A 17,421-nucleotide genomic window follows, 5' to 3' on the forward strand; every position below is an offset into this window, starting at 1 on the left:
ATATGCATATATGATTACATGACCGGTGTAATTCTACATCATGTATAACCAGAAGAATGAGAAGTTAGGGGTTGGGGAGATAGCTCAGTTGGTAGAGCACTTGCCTTGCAAGCACAAGACCCTGGGTTCAATCCCCAGCACCGCAAAAAAAAAAAAAAAAAAAAAAGAATAAGAAGTTATACTCTATTTATGTATGTGTCAAAATGCATTCTACTGTCATGTATAACTAATTAGAACAAACTTTAAAAAGAGAATTGCCTGGAGAGATAAAGAATGAAGTATCCTGGGAATTGTCACAGTCTCTAGGAAGTTTTTTTTGTTATTGTGGTGGTGGTGCTGGGGATTGAACCCAGAGCCTTGTGCATGCAAGGTAACACAAGCACTCTACCAACTGAGCTATATCCCCAGTCCCAGAACTAGGAAGTTTACATTTAAAAAATACATCTCACTATCTGGGAGTAGTGGCACATACCTGTAATCTCAGGTACTGGAGAGGCTAAGGAAGAAGGATTCCAAGTTCAAGGCCCACCTTGGCAGTTTAGGGAAACCTATCTCAACAAACAAACAAACAAAAAACACAGGGAAGTAGAAGGGGAAATTAAATACAAACAAACAACAACAAACTCATCTCCAGCTTAACACAGTGGTAGACTCAGCTACTTGGGAGGCTGGACTGGGAAGATCACTGGAACTCAGGAATTCTATGGCCAGCCTGGTTAACATAACAAGACCCTTTCTTGAAATAAAAATGACAACAACACATTTGCCAAGTGATTCTGATTCTCACTGTTAAGAAAAAAGATACCAAGGATACCATACACAAGTCATAAAATTCACTCATTTAAGGTGTATAGTTCAATGTTTTTGAGTATATTCACAGAAAAGTACAACCATCATGATCTAATTTTAAAACATTTTCGTCAGTTCAAAAAGAAACTCTGGGCCAGGCGTGGTGGCCCATGCCTGTAATCCTAATGGCTCAGGAGGCTGAGGCAGGAGGATTGCAAGTTCAAAGTCAGCCTCAGCAACTTAGCAAGGCCCTAAGTAATTTAGTGAGACCCTGTCTGAAAATAAAAAAATAAAAAGGAGTGAGGATGTGGCTCAGTGGTTAAGTGCTTTTGGGTTCAATTCTCAGTACCAAAAAAACCAAAAACCCCTCTGTAACCAGTAGCAGTCCTTTCCCATTTTCCATTCCCCTAACCACCTCCAGTCTTTGGCAATCACTAATCTATTTTCTCTTTTATAGATTTCTCTATTCTGTATATTTCATATAAATGAAATTATATAATTAGTGGTGTTTGATTTATTTCACTTAGCATGTTTTCAAATTTCATGCATATTGTGGCATGTATCAGTACTTCATTACTTTTTATTGCTTCATTATGTCCATTGTATAAACATATTATGTTTTGCTTATCTGTTCATGAGCAATACAATGAACATTTCGTTTATCTGTACTTCTTGGTTTTATAAATAAGTTATCAACATTTGTGTGGGCATATGTTTTCACTTTTCTCAGATATGCAATGAATACGTGAATTGCTGGATCATATGACAATGATGTTTAACTTATTTTTTGGTGGTGGGGGGCAACGCTGGGAATTGAACCAAAGGTCTTATGTATGCTAGGTGAGTGCTGTATACCGAACCATGTCCCCAGTTCTATGTTTAACATTTTTAAAAAACATTTTGTTTTTGTTGTAGACACAATACCTTTATTTTACTTTTATGTGGTGCTGAGGATCAAACCCAGGCCCCATGCACCCTGGACGAGTGTTCTACCACTGAGCCACAACCCCAGCCCATATGTTTAACATTTTAAGGGACTACCAAACTGTTTCCAATGGAGTTACAACGTTTTATGTTCCCACATGCAATGTAAGAGGATTCCAATTTCTCCACTTCCTTGTTAACACATTATTGTCTCTTAAACCTATCACAGTGAGTGTGAAGTGATACTTTGTGATTTTGATTTGCATTTCCCCACTTATCAATGATGTTGAACATCTTTTCATGTGTTTTTAATTTTAATTTTTTAGTTGTAGATGGATACGATACCTTTATTTTAATCATTTATTTTTTATATGGTGCTGAGGATTGAACCCAGTGCATCGCATGTGCTAGGCAAGTGTTCTACCACTGAGTCACAACCTTAGCCCATCTTTTCTTGTGTTTATTGGCCATTTGTGTATCTTGTTTTTTGATATGTCTATTCAAATCCTTTGCTCATTTGGATATTTGTCTTTTTACAACTGAGTTGTAAGAGTCCTTTTATGTATTTGGGATAAGTCCTATATATAATTTGCAGATATTATCTCCCATTCTGTGAGTTGTCTTATTTCTAGGTGGTGTCCTTTGAAGCACAGAAGTTTTTAATTTTGATGAAGTCCAATTTATTTATTTCTTTTTTGCTTGTACATTTAGTGTTGTATCTAAGAAACCATTGCCTATCTCAGGGTCATTAATATTTACTTGTTTTCTTGTATGAGTTTTAGCTCTTGCATTTAGGTCTCATTTTTTAAAAGGATATCGAGATATAACAGACTCATATTTGGGACCCACTGGCTTTATGCACATTCTATGTACACTGGAGCGTGGGAACTAGTGGTTTGGGTCTCACCTTCCACCTGCAATGGTTAATCACTGTTTTTTCCAAACAGAGATAATATTCAAAGAATTTTAAAGTCATCTGTTAGGATGATGTAAATACTACAATAGCTATCTAACACATCTTGAGCACTGGGCATGTGCTAAGCATTTTACATTGCATAATCTGTTCCATCTTCACTTTGAAGATGGTGTTTTAATCACTTCCACTTTTCATGATGTAATACATTTATCTTCCCCTTTTATGTAAAAGGGGATACCAACATTTACATCTTTAGGAAGGAAGGTGTATAGATTAAATAAGTTTATGTGCATTAAGAGTATGGTATAGCCAGGTGTGGTGGCGCACGCCTGTAATCCGGGTGACTAGGGAGGCTGAGGCAGGAGGATTGCAAGTTTGAGACCAGCCTCAATCAGCCAGGCCCTATCTCAAAATAAGAAATAAAAAAGAGTAGGGGGTGTGATTCAGTGGTCGAGTGCTGTTGGGTTCAATTCCAGTACCAAAAGAAGAAAACAAGTGTGGTGTAATGCTTGGCACTTTTGAGCCAAGCATTGGGGCCAACTTATACCTTCTCCTAGCATCCTGCTCTCCCACTTTTCCTTTCCTCATTCATAGTTTGTAATTTTACTTTTATTTATGTTATTCTTAAGACTCTCATATCTTTCAACTACTCTCCAAGTTCCATAAAGGTAGGGGTGCAATTTTGTCACTGTAATAATCTTGAACATCCAACATAGGGCTTGGAAGTACAAAGATCTTTTAAAATGTACACCTGATCATAGTTATTCTCCATCATGCATTCTTTCTTTCTTTAAAAAAATTTTTTTAGATGTTGATAGACCTTTACTTATTTATTATGTGGTGGTGAGCATCGAACCCAGTGCCTCACACATGCTAGGCAAGCACTCTGCCACTGAGCCACAACCCTAACCCCAGCATTGTTTCTTTTTTAAAATATATTTTTGTTTTTATTTGACACATAGTAATTTACATAGTTATGGATGTAGTATGACAATTCAATACATGTACACAATGTTATGATCAAATCAGGGCAAATGGCAAATCTATTACCTCAGACATTTATCATTTCTTTGTGTTAGAAACATTCAAAATCCCACTAGCTATTTTGAAATATTCAATTAATTGCTGTCAACCACACTTATCCCACTGATGCAGTTTCATTTTCTTCACAGATTTGAAATTTCCTCATGTACTTATTTAATATTGTTATAGTTACTATTTAAGCACTTACCATAGCACTTTTCACACATTAACTAATGAAGTGGCATGTCGTTGATGCTTATCAATGTGCTCTTCAAATCTCAAATCCCTGATTTGTAGTGTTTGCTGATTTCCCTGGTGTACACACTCCTACTTGGAGGGATTTCAAACTAACAATCTGAAGTAATTCACTTGATTTGAGAAAAGTAGTAGCCTATCACTATATAGTAATCACACTGATACAGCAGTGTTAAATAACCTCAAGAATACGGATGAAAAAAAAATAGTAAAAATGATTCAGAAGTGATTGAGTTCCGACTATTTATTCCCTTTTTTAAAAATGTGATTTAGTTAACTCTAAGGTTATACCAGTTCATTTTCAATAATGCCTATGTTTTTAAAAGTGACTGGCAAAATTTCTGAACCTTCTTCAGTTGTCTCCAGTGAGTTACAACCAGCAGCTTTTTCAGATGAGGGTTCTGAGGCACAGAATTGTTAAGCAACTGTTGAAGGTCGTGGAGAATGTTATCTACGACTATCAATACTAGTACTCAAATATAGTGACTGGCCGATAGTTGGCGTTCCATAAGCAATTGCAGAATAAGTAAAATAAATTTAACATTCTTGTAAAAGAGAAAATGTAGACGTTTTAACATTAAAAACATACACACAAGTGAAATTAACATCTCTTCAAAACTTGTTCACAGTCCCAGGGCGCTAACTAGAGTACTTTCCCTATGGCCTGCGAAGTTTTACAATTCACCTGTGATGAGAGGATGTCGGTCAAACATTTGCTCCAAGTTTGATACGCCGCGCTGTCCGTCATTCGGCCCGTCCCACCGCAGGGCTTCCTGGGAGTAGTAGTTCCTAGGTCTGGCAGCTCGCGCAGCAGCAGCCGTGCGCGCCCACCCGCAGAACTACAGAGGGTGGGGCGCAGATCGCGAGGTTCTTCCGCCTCGCTTTTTCCTTCCCGCCTGCGCGCCCGCCTCAGGTATCATGGCGGCTCCCTTGGCCCTGGTGCTGGTGGTGGCCGTGACCGTGCGGGCGGCCTTGTTCCGCTCCAGTCTGGCAGAGTTCATTTCCGAGCGGGTGGAGGTGGTATCCCCACTGAGCTCTTGGAAGAGAGGTGAGATCTCCGGCTGGAATGGGCGGCTAGACCCGGCCCGAGCTATCATGGCCTCTGTGAATGGGAGGCGGGTGAAGTGGCCGCAAGGTTCTCAGGAAATTGACCTATTCGTGGTGTCTTTAGACAAGTGAGGGCGCTCCTGTGGAGCGGAGGGTGTGTGCGGGAGGTGGTATGAAGTTTGAGCTCAGGAGACTGGACCATCCAAAAGGTGGGTGGCAGAGGGGGCGTGCCCCACTCGCTGTTCTGAGCCCAAGGGCGTGATCCGTGGAAGGGTTGGGACAAGAGAAGAGGGTTCTGTATGGAGTAGAATGTGAAGAGCTTCCGAGTTTGGAGCGGGATCACTAGCAGTGATCCACAGTGTAGCGGAGGGCGTGGGGGACCGGAATGAGGGGACCAAGCTCTTAGCGTTCTAAGAGTGCCTGTAGATGTGCTTAGTCGCCTCTTCCCAGTCTAGGACCTTAGGGCAGTTTTTCCTACTGTTTCTTATTTCTGTAAGTTCTTCATGAGACTTGTTTTATGCAAGCGACTACAGGGAGACACAGAAATTGTATTTTATGTATTTTTTAAAATTTTGAAACAGGGTCTAAGTTACCCAGGCTACACTGGAACTTATGATCCTCCTACCTCGGTTTCCCCGAGTAGCTGGGATTACAGGCAAGGGCCACCACACCCAACTAGCTCTATAAAATAAGAAATTATAATATGCATCCATTTAAATGAGATAATCCATATTGAAGCTCAGCATGATATCAAAAACCAGAAAGTCTAATTAGGAGGTTTTAAGTTTAGATACTAGGAGGAACAGTGCTGACATTGATAGAAATAGGTGAGTCAGAAAGGAAAGAGCAGTAAGTGTTAGATGTGTGTGTAAGAAGTTTAGATCTGGAGCTTGGGGTCAGAGGCAGGGCTAGAGGGAGAAAGATTTGGTAATCACCCATCATTTAGATCTGATTAAATCAGGATAATCAATCATCTTATTACAATATCTATAAGTATCATTTGTCTTCAGAATATACTTTAAATGGGATAGTTTTAAAAGCAGGTGATTGTATTAAGCCCTAAAAGGCAGGCATTTAAAAATATCAAAGTAGGAACCCTTTTGGTTTCACCATGTCATTATGAGTTCTTTGACCAGTTCTTTGGGCAAAGGGACCTGGATCCAAATATATTTTGGTTGGCTGTAATATGGGCTAATTATTAAAAATGAGAAAGTGAGAAGTTGTATACTTGGAGGGGATGATTGTTGTCTTTAAATGTCTGAGGGGTTTTAAGTCAGTATATTATTAATTCTTTCACAGGTGGATGATAGAATCCCAACACAAACTGGCCACATGCTATAAAAAAGAAATTTATTAGCCTTCATAACTGAACAGCCCAAGGATAGACCTGACTTTGGGATCCTAACTGGATTCATCCTAACTGGATCCAGAGACTCAACGATCTCATGAGATCTAATTTTTTCTCCATCTTGGCATTGGCTACATTCAGACCGTTTCTTCCCACTCTTGCCTTATTGGCAAGAGTGACCACTGACTTTATATCCTCTTAGTTTCAAGTCAAGTGGAAATACAACAAAAGCCTTGGAATTGAATCACATTGAACTGATTTGGGTCATATACCTATCCTTCAACTAGTTACTGTGATCAGTCTGATTCTTGGAAAGGAGGCAGCCTCACCCAAAACAGGATGAGTATCCAAAGGGAAAACTAGGGTGCTGTTTCTAGAAGAGGGAGAAACTGAGATTAGGCAGGCAAAAACAACAGTTATTAATTAAAATAGAAGAGATCTTTTCTGTTACCCATTTCTACAAATCCATCAGTTTGATAGTATAACTAAAGTAAATATAAAATGTATACATGAATTTCCTGTTTGATGAAATACAAGCACTGGCTTCTCAGTCCAATACAAATAATAAGAAATTAACACTGATATAATGTTTTCTGCATGTCAGGCAGTGTTCTAAGCACTTTAGTATATTAATAAACTAAACTCTATGATTGCCCATGATTCCAATACTGTTGTTCAACCCATTTTATAGATGAGAAAATGTAGGCACAGATTAGGTCACTCACCCACAATCACATAGCTGATAATGTGTGTGGTGTCCCCACTGCTGCCCCCAGCAGCCCCCACAACTGGTATTGTGCTTTACCACTGAGCCACATCCTCAGCCCTTTCTACTTTTTTTTTGTGTGTGTGTGTGTGTGTGTGTGTGTGTGTGTGTGTGTGGTGCTGGGGATTCCTTTCTACTTTTTATTTTGAGACAGGGTCTCATTAAGTTGCTGAGGATGGCCTCAAACTTTCATTTCTCTTGCCTCAGCCTCCTGAGATGCTGGGATTGTAGGCATCTACTACTATACCTGACAAAGGTTTCTTTCCCATTTATTTATTTATTCAATCATTCTTTATCAGTATGGACCTATGGGTGTTTATTTTATAATCCATGCTATTTTTATTATATCATTCAAATTATTTTGGTTTTGACCATTGGGATCTTTCAGATTGACTCCTTTGTCCTTTTGACATAATTCTCTCTCTCTCTTTTTTTTAAAGTACTTAGTTACTTTCTAGAGCCAGAAGATGCTCCAGATTTAGCTTGTATTTTTCTTGGTCTACTTCTGGAATTGATTACTTCTCCAAGGAACTCTGGCTCCTTTACTGGAATATGTTTTTTAAAAAACAAGATCTGGATGCTAGGTGTGTTCATTGCTATTGGAATGACTGCTTCTTAATGCCCTCCGAGAAGTATAAGAATACCACTGCTTTTGAACAAGCCGAATGTTTGCCCTTGATATGGGAAACTCAAATATAATGTTTATGTAATTCTAGATAATATGCTTTCATTATTATCCATAGGAAAATTACACAAGTACACCGAGGTAACTAATGGGATGTGTGCTTCACAGGATAATTATCATTTAAGAGTTCAGAGTCTATCAAAAACACAACTTGTTTGAAAATAGTTGGCCATCATTAATTAATTCTTATGGTCAACTATCCCAAAATAATTATTAGATAATAGTCTCATGAAGCAAGAAATGTTATCAGTTACTCTAGTGTACTTTTCACAGATTTTATTTTGGAATGTAGTCCTGGAAAAAAAGTGTCTTAAAGGTCTGAGTTCTTTGGGATTTTTTTGAGTTTTTGTGTTTTTCCACAAACAGGCTTTTTGTCAAACTGACTTTAAATTGTTCCTAGTATAATCTCAGTGAAACATAGTTATATTTACTAGAATTTGGCAGTTCCAGTTATTCTTTTAAACACAGAGTAGATTCACTATTATATTCTAAAGAGGATTTTGGTACTCTTTATCTCAGATGTCCCCAAATGTACAGTAGACCAGGGAGTTCACCAAAATAAGAAAAATGACGGTGTAGGAAGCTAAATATATTAAAAGTATTTTGAGTTCATGTTCTTCCAGTACTTTTTAATGTTTTAGTAAATTGTAGTGTTTTTTTGAAGTGTTTTTACACAAGTTGACCCTTCTCTCCAGATCACTTATCTATGAGGCATTGTGATGGTTTCATCAATCATCAAGAGAGCTGAGTGCTGCCAGCTTGTAATCCCAGGAGCTTGAAAGGCTGAACCAGGATGATCATGAGTTCAAAACCAGCCTCAGCAATGCTGAGGCACTAAGCAATTCAGTGAGACTCTGTATCTAAATAAAAAATACAACATAGGGGAGGGATATGACTGAGTGGTCGTGGGCCCTTGAATTAAATCCCTGGTACCAGGAAAAAAAAAAAAAAAAAAAGAGCCAAACTACGTTCTAGGAACTTGTCAGAATACATGAGCAAATTTACTGATATACTTTATTTAGCAAAAGCATTGAGAGAAATTACATAGAGAAAGTTGATTGAAAGTTGTGTAATCCTCTGATATACTTGGAAATCTCCCTCTGAATTAAACCAGAATAGTATAGAGTGTGTTTTCAAACAGCCTCATACTGGTCCCCTAAAGAGTTGCTTTTACTGCTCAGTAGAAAGAAGCCACTGACTTAGGTTGAAGGATGCCTCATGAGTGGCCTGATAAGTCATCTCCTTGAGTGTCCAGTAAAGCTGTTGGTGAAGAGTTTAATACCTGTGTTATGTAGCTTCTTAAGGGATGTTCTTTCTCGTCCTAGCATAAAGTACCATTTGCAATTGTCTCAAGCACCAGGCTTTGTTTTTGTTATATTGCCACCATGAATTGTGTAACTGATTAGGTTTCCTTCCTTAGGGTGGGTCTATAAAGTTTGATGTTGTATGTATGGCCTACACATTACAAATATATAGTTTTTTTTTTGAACCAGCTTTGTAATTTTGATTTTATTTTACATTTATTTTTTAAAATATTTTTTAGATGTTGATAGACCTTTATTTTATTCATTTATTTATATGTGGTACTGAGAATTGAACCCAGTGCCTCATGCATGCTAAGCAAGTGCTCTGCCTCTGAGCCACAACCCCAGTCCTGTCCCCTATTTGCTTTTAAAAATGATTTTTCTTCTTTCTTTTTAATAATTACAAAATACTTCATGCTCATTACTAAAGATTCAGAAAAATTAAGAAAGGATAAAAGAAACATTTTCTATAATCTTATCACCCAAATATGGTTATTGTTAACATTTTAATGTTTACTTTTCCAGGCATTTCTCATTGAATGCATATTCATTCTCAAATAATTAATGAGTGCTTATAAAAATTTAAAATAAAATTATATTATATTTTACATGATGTCTTATGATCTGCTTTTCATTTAAGACTATTTCATGGACAGCTCTCTTTCAGTAAATATAGATGTGTACTTTGTTTTTTAATTTTAACTCAATTGTGAAATCATTTTAGATTTTCAGAACTTTGAAGAAATAGCACATATAGGGCTGGGTTGTAGCTCAGTGATAGAGTCTTTGCCTAGCACATATGAGGCACTGCGTTCAATCCTCAGCAACACATAAAAATAAATAAAATAAAGGTATTGTGTCCATTTGTAACTAAAAAAAAGTACATAGACTTCCTGTTTAGCCTTCAACCAATTCTGATGTTAACATCCTGTATTGCCATAGTACAGTGCCCATACCAGATTAACATTGATTCAGTACTATTAATTATAGTATAGACCTTATTAGAAAGTTCCCACTTTCCTATGAATGTCCTTTTTCTGCTAATATCCAATCTGTGATCTCACTTTGCATTTAGTTGTTTTTTCTTACTCTGTTCCAGAGTGGGACATCTGCTCAGACTTAATTTTTTTTTTAGATGTCAATAGACCTTTTTTTATTCATTTATTTACATGTGGTGCTGAGAATCGAACCCAGAGCCTTACACATGCTAGGCAAGTACTCTATCACTGAGCCACAACCCCAGACTTAAATTTAACCCTCAGACTTAAATTTTTAAGAGTATCGACTAGTTATTTTTTTTCTCTTAATTTGGATTTCTTTGATGTTTTCTCACGATGCTTTTTTGACAAGGGTATCACATTTTTGGCATGAAGACCACAGAAATGTTCTTATCTGCCTCTCAGTTAATCGTATCAGGAAGTACTTGGTGTTAATATGGTTGACATGTTATTAATGATGTTAATTTTGGTCACATGTTAGTGAATGTCAGGTCTATCTAAGTGAAATTATTTTCCCCTTTGCATATACTGTTTTTCACCATATTTTCACCTGCTAATTTTATTCTATTTTTAATTTTTATTTTTTGGGGGTTACTGGGGATTGAACTTAGGGATACTCAACCACTGAGCCACATCCCCAGCCCTATTTTGAATTTTATTTAGAGACAGGGTCTCACTGAGTTGCTTAATGCCTTGCCATTGCTGAAGCTGGCTTTTAGCTCACAATCCTCCTGCCTCAGCCTCCCGAGTTGCTGGGATTACAGGCGTGTGACGCCATGCCTGGTTTACCTACTAATTTTAGTATCCACCAATGACAGTTACTGCCTTTCACAATTATTTCAGTAGTTCAAATAGTGATTTTTCTTTTCTGTCTTTCCTTCTACACTTGATGCTTAGAATTCTCTATAACGATAGCTTTCCTTTCTGTTTCACTTATTTATTTATTCAAGTATTTATAACTGTAATTTTTAACTCTAAAGTATCCCATCATAGAAATATATATCAATGTATTTAAATAAATTTCCATTGATGGACACTGGGATTATTTCCAATTTTTCAGTACTCTGAGCACTGTACTGAACACCTCTTTTTTTCTTTTTTTTCAGTGTTCATCAAGTTTTATTGGAACATGCTCAAAGTTTTATTGAAACATATTCAAACCCATTTCTGTATGTCTGTGGCAACTTTAAAACCATAGTGGCAGAGCTGTGTAGTTACAACAGAGGCAGTATGGCCCACAAAGTCTACAGTATTTACTGTTTGACCCTTTGCAGAAAAGAGCTCTATGTAAAGTAACACCTTTCATGCCAACAGAGAACATAGGGAGTTGAGAGATAAAATTGCTAAGAAAGGGATCGTTTCATTGTAATTCATAAATACAGGTATTTATTTACTTCACAAGTTTTTTTTTTTTTTTTTTTTTTTCTGTCTCATTCAAACACTCCTCAGATTCTCCTTGGCATTGGCAATCAATATTTTCATGCTACAGATCACATTATTTTTAATTTTTTAAATTTTGATTCATTGTACACAAATGGGGTACAATTGTCATTTCTCTGGTTGTACATGAAGCAGAGTCACACCGTTTGTGTTATCATACATGTACATAGGGTAATGATGTCCATCTCATTCTATTATCTTTCCTTTCCCCCCACCCGCTCCCCATCCCTCGAACATACCTCTTTGGGGACTTGTCCAATTATTTCCTTAGGATAAACTGTCTTAAGAACTATTATCTGGGCTGGGGTTGTAGCTCAGTGGTAGAGTGCTTTCCTCACATGTGTGAAGCGCTGGGTTTGATCCTCAGCACCACATAAATAAAATAAAGGTATTGTGTCCATCTACAACTAACAACAACAACAACAACAACAACAACAAAAAGAACTATCATCTTAGAATCTAAAGGCAGATACCTAAAAAGTACATATTGCCCTGCAGAAAAGCTAGAACAAATGTCACCCAGTCAAGCAGAATATGAGAATGACTGCTCATTTCCCCACACTGTGGACATTTCTCACAGGCTTCTGATTTGTCATATTTTGGGGAATGGGGCAGAACATACATAAATGAACAATTTTTAGAGTGAGTAGAAGCTACAAAGAAGTAGAAGGAAGTTTACAGTTTAACATAAAACTTTCTCCTAGACTAGGTGCAGTGGCACATACCTATAATCCTAGCAATTTGGGAGCTGAGGCAAGAGGATTGTAAACTGAAGGTCAGCCTCAGCAATTTAGCAAGGACCTAAGCAATTTAGGAAGACCATGTCTCAAAAAAATTAAAAGAACTAGGAATGTGGCTTAGTGGTAGAGCACCCCTGGGGTTCAATCCCCAGTAACAAACAAACAAAAACTTTCTCCTAATGAGTACTGCCCCACAGTGGGAAGGGATGCTCTGTATGAGAGAGAGTTCCTCATTCTCAGAAATGTTCAACTAAAAATTTGCAGCCACTTTCTGGGGATGAGATAAAAGGGATTAGATAAATTCTAAAGTCCTTCTTGGTTGTGGTAATATCTAACATTTCAGTTTATGATTATCTGCTCTCTGAAGTCTGAGTGAACGTGAATGTCTTGCTTTTCAGTGGTCGAAGGCCTTTCACTGTTAGACTTGGGAGTATCTCCGTATTCTGGAGCAATATTTCATGAAGTAAGTGTTCTTATTTTCTTTTGGGGGTATTAAGAGTGGTTTACAGTCATAGATACCAAAGCCTAACCTCTGTTTTGTACAAACATTTAAAAGGATCTATTTTTGAAAATCCTATTTAGAAACAACCCCTTTTTAGATGTCCTCTGGATAAGAAGGTAGTTTCACAGTTACTATAGAAATGATCCAGATTAAGATTGTAACTTGGAGAAACAGGTAAGACTTCTGTGGAAGTGACCTTTTTAATGGCAAATAAATTGTAACCATGAATAGGTGGTATGCAGAGTGGCATGTAAATTGGTTCTTTGAAACATGCTTTCCCATGAAAACTTAGGGCAATGTTAGTTTCTTAAAAAGCCCACCAAAGCTTATTTAACCTATAAAATTAGTTCTTAAAATTAGTAAAAACACTCTTAATTAGGTCACCATAATTTCTTGCTTGGGTTATTCCAACAGCTTCCTGACAAGTCTATCTCAGTTCAGTCTTGCTCATTTACTCTTTTTTTTTTTTTTTTTTTTTTTTTGGCACAGTATTGGGTATTGGACTGATGACCTCTGCTCAACTGTATCCCTAGCCCCTATTTATTTTTCTGTTTTGAGACAGGGTCTTGTTAAGTTTCTGAGGCTGACCTCAAACTTGGCAATCCTCTTGCCTCAGCCTCTGGAGTAGCTTGAGATTATATATTCATGTACCACTGAGCCGGGCTTCATTTATTCTTTAATATGCTTTCAGGGCCATTTTTCTAAAATGTGAATCTGATTTTCTCATTGTTTAGCTCAACTCCTTTAAATACTCAATCATTGACCTCAGGATAAAATCCAAATACCTTCAAGGAGCATACAAAACAATCTAGACCCTCCTTACCACATTGACCACATTTTTCCCAGTATTTTTTCTATTTTTTTTTTTTTTTTTTGGTTCATTTTTTTTAAAGTTGGTAATGGACCTTTTATTTATTTATATGTGGTGCTGAGAATCGAACCAGTGCCTCACATGTGCTAGGCAAGTGCTCTGCCACTGAGCCATAACCCCAGCCCTGTCCATGTTTTTCTTAAATTGGCATATTATAGTTGTAAATAATGGTGGGATCTGTTACTACATATTTGTACATGCACACAATATAACAATATATTTTGGCCAATATCATTCCCCAGTATTTCCTTTTCTATTCTTTATTGGTCATTTCTTTTTTCCTTTTTCTGGTAGCAGGTATTGAACCTGGGGCACTTAACCACTGACCCACATCCCCAGCCCTTTATCAGGATTATAGGCATGCACCACCGTGCTGGCCTCCCTGAGATAATTCTAACATATCCACTGCCACTGGCCTCCCTGAAATAGTTCTAACCTACATTCATATGTTACAGAATATGATACTGTGTCATGTTCTCTACTATCTAATAGTCTTTGCTCATGCTGTTGTCTCTCTATAAAGGGCCACTCTTCCTTTTTTTTTTTTTTTTTTTTTTTTTTTTTTGGTTGGCTCTATTTAGATATTAACTTAGGCTTTAATTCCTCCAAAAACCATCCTCCATCACCTTAGACTAGGCCCTGGGTTCAATCAACGCCCCCGCAAAGTGTATATATGTATATGTATATGTGTGTATATATAGATACACACACACACATACACATATATACATATGGTATTTATAAATATATATATAAATATATACACACATACACATATACACACATATATAGATTTATGTGTAGAACACTTACAAATATTTGGAGATTGAACATTGTACTTTTTCTTTTTTTTGGTGCTGGAAATTGAACCCTGGTACCATTGACCTACATCTCCAGTCTGTATATTTTAAAGTAGTCTCAAGAAATGTTAGTAGAAATTAGAATATATTTTCAGCTGAATAATATTGAAAAACAAACAACTTACCAAAACTTATGGGCTGGGGTTGTAGCTCAGTGGCAGAGTGCTTGTCTAGCATGTGTGAGGCACTAGGTTTGATCCTTAGCACCACATAAATATAAATAAAATAAAGGCATTCTGTCCAACTACAACTACAAAAAAATAAAAAATAAAAATGCTTGTGTGATGTAGCTAAAGCTATAATCAGAAGAAAATTTATTGCCTTAAATAATAAAAACTAAAATATCATGAATAGCTTTGTTATATTGTTAGTTCCAGTGGCCCAAAATGGTCCAGGGTACTAAATTATTTGCTCTTATCTGTACATCAGCCAAGTAGTATAGAATAGTATTCCAAGAAGGAAACAGATAAACATATTTTTGCTGAATAAAAGTTTTTCCCCCAACTCAGGAAACTGTTAATTCATAGTAGGGTTTAACTTAATTTTTTTGCATATTTGTTTTTCTCCTGCAGACTCCATTAATAATATACCTCTTTCATTTCCTAATTGATTATGCTGAATTGGTATTTATGGTAAGTAATCTTTCAGACAAAATCAATATACATATATTTTTTTAATTTTAAATTTTGCTGTCGTTTTTAAGGAAAACTCTGCCTTATAAGCTTGGGAGGTTCTCAGAAAATAAAAGTAAAATTTTATATCTTTAGTTCGAAATCATCGAACTGTGGCAGAATTATGATGTGAGGAATAGTCTCCGACTTTTGACCTGTTCCAGTTCCTTATTCTTTAGAACTTGGTTTCTGGATTACGTAGTCTTGAATTTTCTAGCTCCAAGATTCTGTGATTGGCTTTAATTGTGCCAGTATAGAGGGCATCCTAAGTTTCCTAACTGTTTTGCCTAGGGATTCTGTGAAGAGGATGTAGACCTAATGGGACTTAGGAGGCAAGAATCTTGAATATTGAAATGACAGGACTGTTTATGAGAGCATAACAGTTTGAAACATTTGTCTAGTTTAGGGTTGAAAAATCTGGGTCAAGAAATTCCTAGGGAGCTAGGGAAGAGTTTCAGTGGTAGAGCAAGCCTGGCATGTGTGAGGCCCTGGGTTTGATCCCCAGTACCAAGAAAAAAAAAAGGAAATAACCTAAGAAGTCTGCTGAGGTCTTTAATAATTATATTGGCTGTTATTTATTGAGGACCTTTATTATGTACTAGGCACTTACATGAAGCTTGCAAAGCAGTGGTATTATTCCCATTTTGTAGAAAACTTAAGTAACTTACACTTTAAGGACAGATGTGATACACAAGATGAAAGTGGGCTTAGATGAATCCTAATCTTCAAGGTTTTCCAGTTAGACTTCCCTGAGTCTTACCTTTTAGTAGTCAGAATGAGGATTGACATCCTGCCTGACTCTATCCTCCAGAACTCTCGGGCCTGGCAGCATTCCATTATCCCTGCATTAACTGAGTTCTCTATTTCCTTTTACTCTTCTCTTGACAGATAACTGATGCACTCACAGCTGTTGCCCTGTATTTTGCAATCCAGGACTTCAATAAAGTTGTGGTAAGTAATTAGTAGATGGGAAAAACTGGTGGAATTTAGTAAACTGCTGGTCTTTGTTATTACGAAGAATCAAAGGTCCTGTACCTTTTAAAAGCTAAGAAGTAGGAGTGAAGCTTCTGGTTGGTTCAGCTATACTTGGGATAGCAAACCCATACCACAAAAGTGTTGTACTGATAGATCCAGAAAGATTAGCTTAAATCTATGTAGCTTATTATTATCCATATACACCTGTGCAAGTTGAGATTTTCAGAACAGAGTTGTATGATAGGGAGACCCCTAAAAAATCTTCCACTCTTTTCACCAGTTTTTCTTTTCAAAGGAAAGTGAATACTGCTTTTAACTCACTATTAGGTCTATTGAGGTAAAATTGGATTCCTGGTGTTGATTGATTCTCCCTCTCTCTCTTTTTTTTTTTTTTTTTTTTTTTTGTGGTGCTGGGAATAGAACCCAGGGCCTTAAGAATGCTACATAAGTGCTTTACCACTGAACCACACATACCACCAGCCACCAAAGGGTAGCAGAGTAGTCTTTTTTTTTTTTTTTTTTTTTACTAGAGATTGAACCCAGGGGCACCTAACCACTGAACCAAATCCCCAGCCCCTTTTTTTTTTTTTTTTTTTTTTTTGAGACAGGGTCTCACTAAGTTGCTTAGGACCTTGCTTAGTTGCTGAGGCTGACTTCAAACTTGCATTGCTCCTGCCTCAGCCTCCTAAGTGACTGGGATTACAGGTGTGTGCTACCACAACTAGGCCCAAAGAGTAATCTTTTTATTTTTTTATTTTTTGGTACCTGGGATTGAACTCAGGGTACTCAATCACAGAGCCACATCCCCAGCCCTATTTCGTATTTTTTTTTATTTAGAGACAGTGTCTCACTGAGTTGCTTAGCACCTCGATTTTGCTGAGGCTGACTTTGAACTTGCCATTCACCTGCTTCACCTTCCTGAGCCCCTGGGATTATAGGCATGTGCCATTGTGCCAGCCCAAAGAGTAATCTTAATCAGAAAATTTAGCATGTATTAAATGCCTCTTGAAAGTATTGATGTAAACTTTAGTCTTAATCCTTTTCTAATAGCCAGTGGGACCATTTTCCTTTTCCTAGGTTCTGAGTGAGTTAACAGGTTAACGATGTGTACTATCCATGTAGTTACATGGTTTTAAAAAGTGGGCTACAGCCTTCCTTGATAGGCTGGGAACCACTGAGAGGCTTTAGACTGGGAGATAAGGCTGCATTTCATTGGCATTGCCTGCTTGTGGTTCATTTTCACTTCTATTACCAAGTAATAGAACCAGAAATAGTAGTTTGCCTTTCTATTGCATGGTCATCAGTAA

At 37.2% G+C, this 17,421-nt stretch overlaps 1 protein-coding gene across 4 annotated transcripts in view; it reads left to right on the forward strand.

Moving 5' to 3' along the window:
- The first annotated feature begins 4,808 nt into the window (after positions 1-4,808).
- Pigu (phosphatidylinositol glycan anchor biosynthesis class U) overlaps positions 4,809-17,421 on the forward strand; it is an 81,426-nt gene continuing 68,813 nt past the window's right edge. For 3 of the 4 annotated variants that reach the window (XR_007107112.1, XR_007107111.1, XM_047540501.1), the window contains exons 1-4: positions 4,809-4,955; positions 12,634-12,698; positions 15,041-15,100; positions 16,028-16,090. Coding sequence is in view for 2 of the 4 variants with exons in the window: in XM_047540501.1 (XP_047396457.1) it covers positions 4,826-4,955; positions 12,634-12,698; positions 15,041-15,100; positions 16,028-16,090 (318 nt within the window). In the remaining 2 variants the exon portion in view is untranslated. The remainder of the gene's footprint in view (positions 4,956-12,633; positions 12,699-15,040; positions 15,101-16,027; positions 16,091-17,421) is intronic. The other variant, XM_047540502.1, reaches the window with a different exon arrangement.

Source organism: Sciurus carolinensis, chromosome 2 (genome assembly GCF_902686445.1).
Source record: "Sciurus carolinensis chromosome 2, mSciCar1.2, whole genome shotgun sequence".
Taxonomy (NCBI): Eukaryota; Metazoa; Chordata; class Mammalia; order Rodentia; family Sciuridae; genus Sciurus; species Sciurus carolinensis.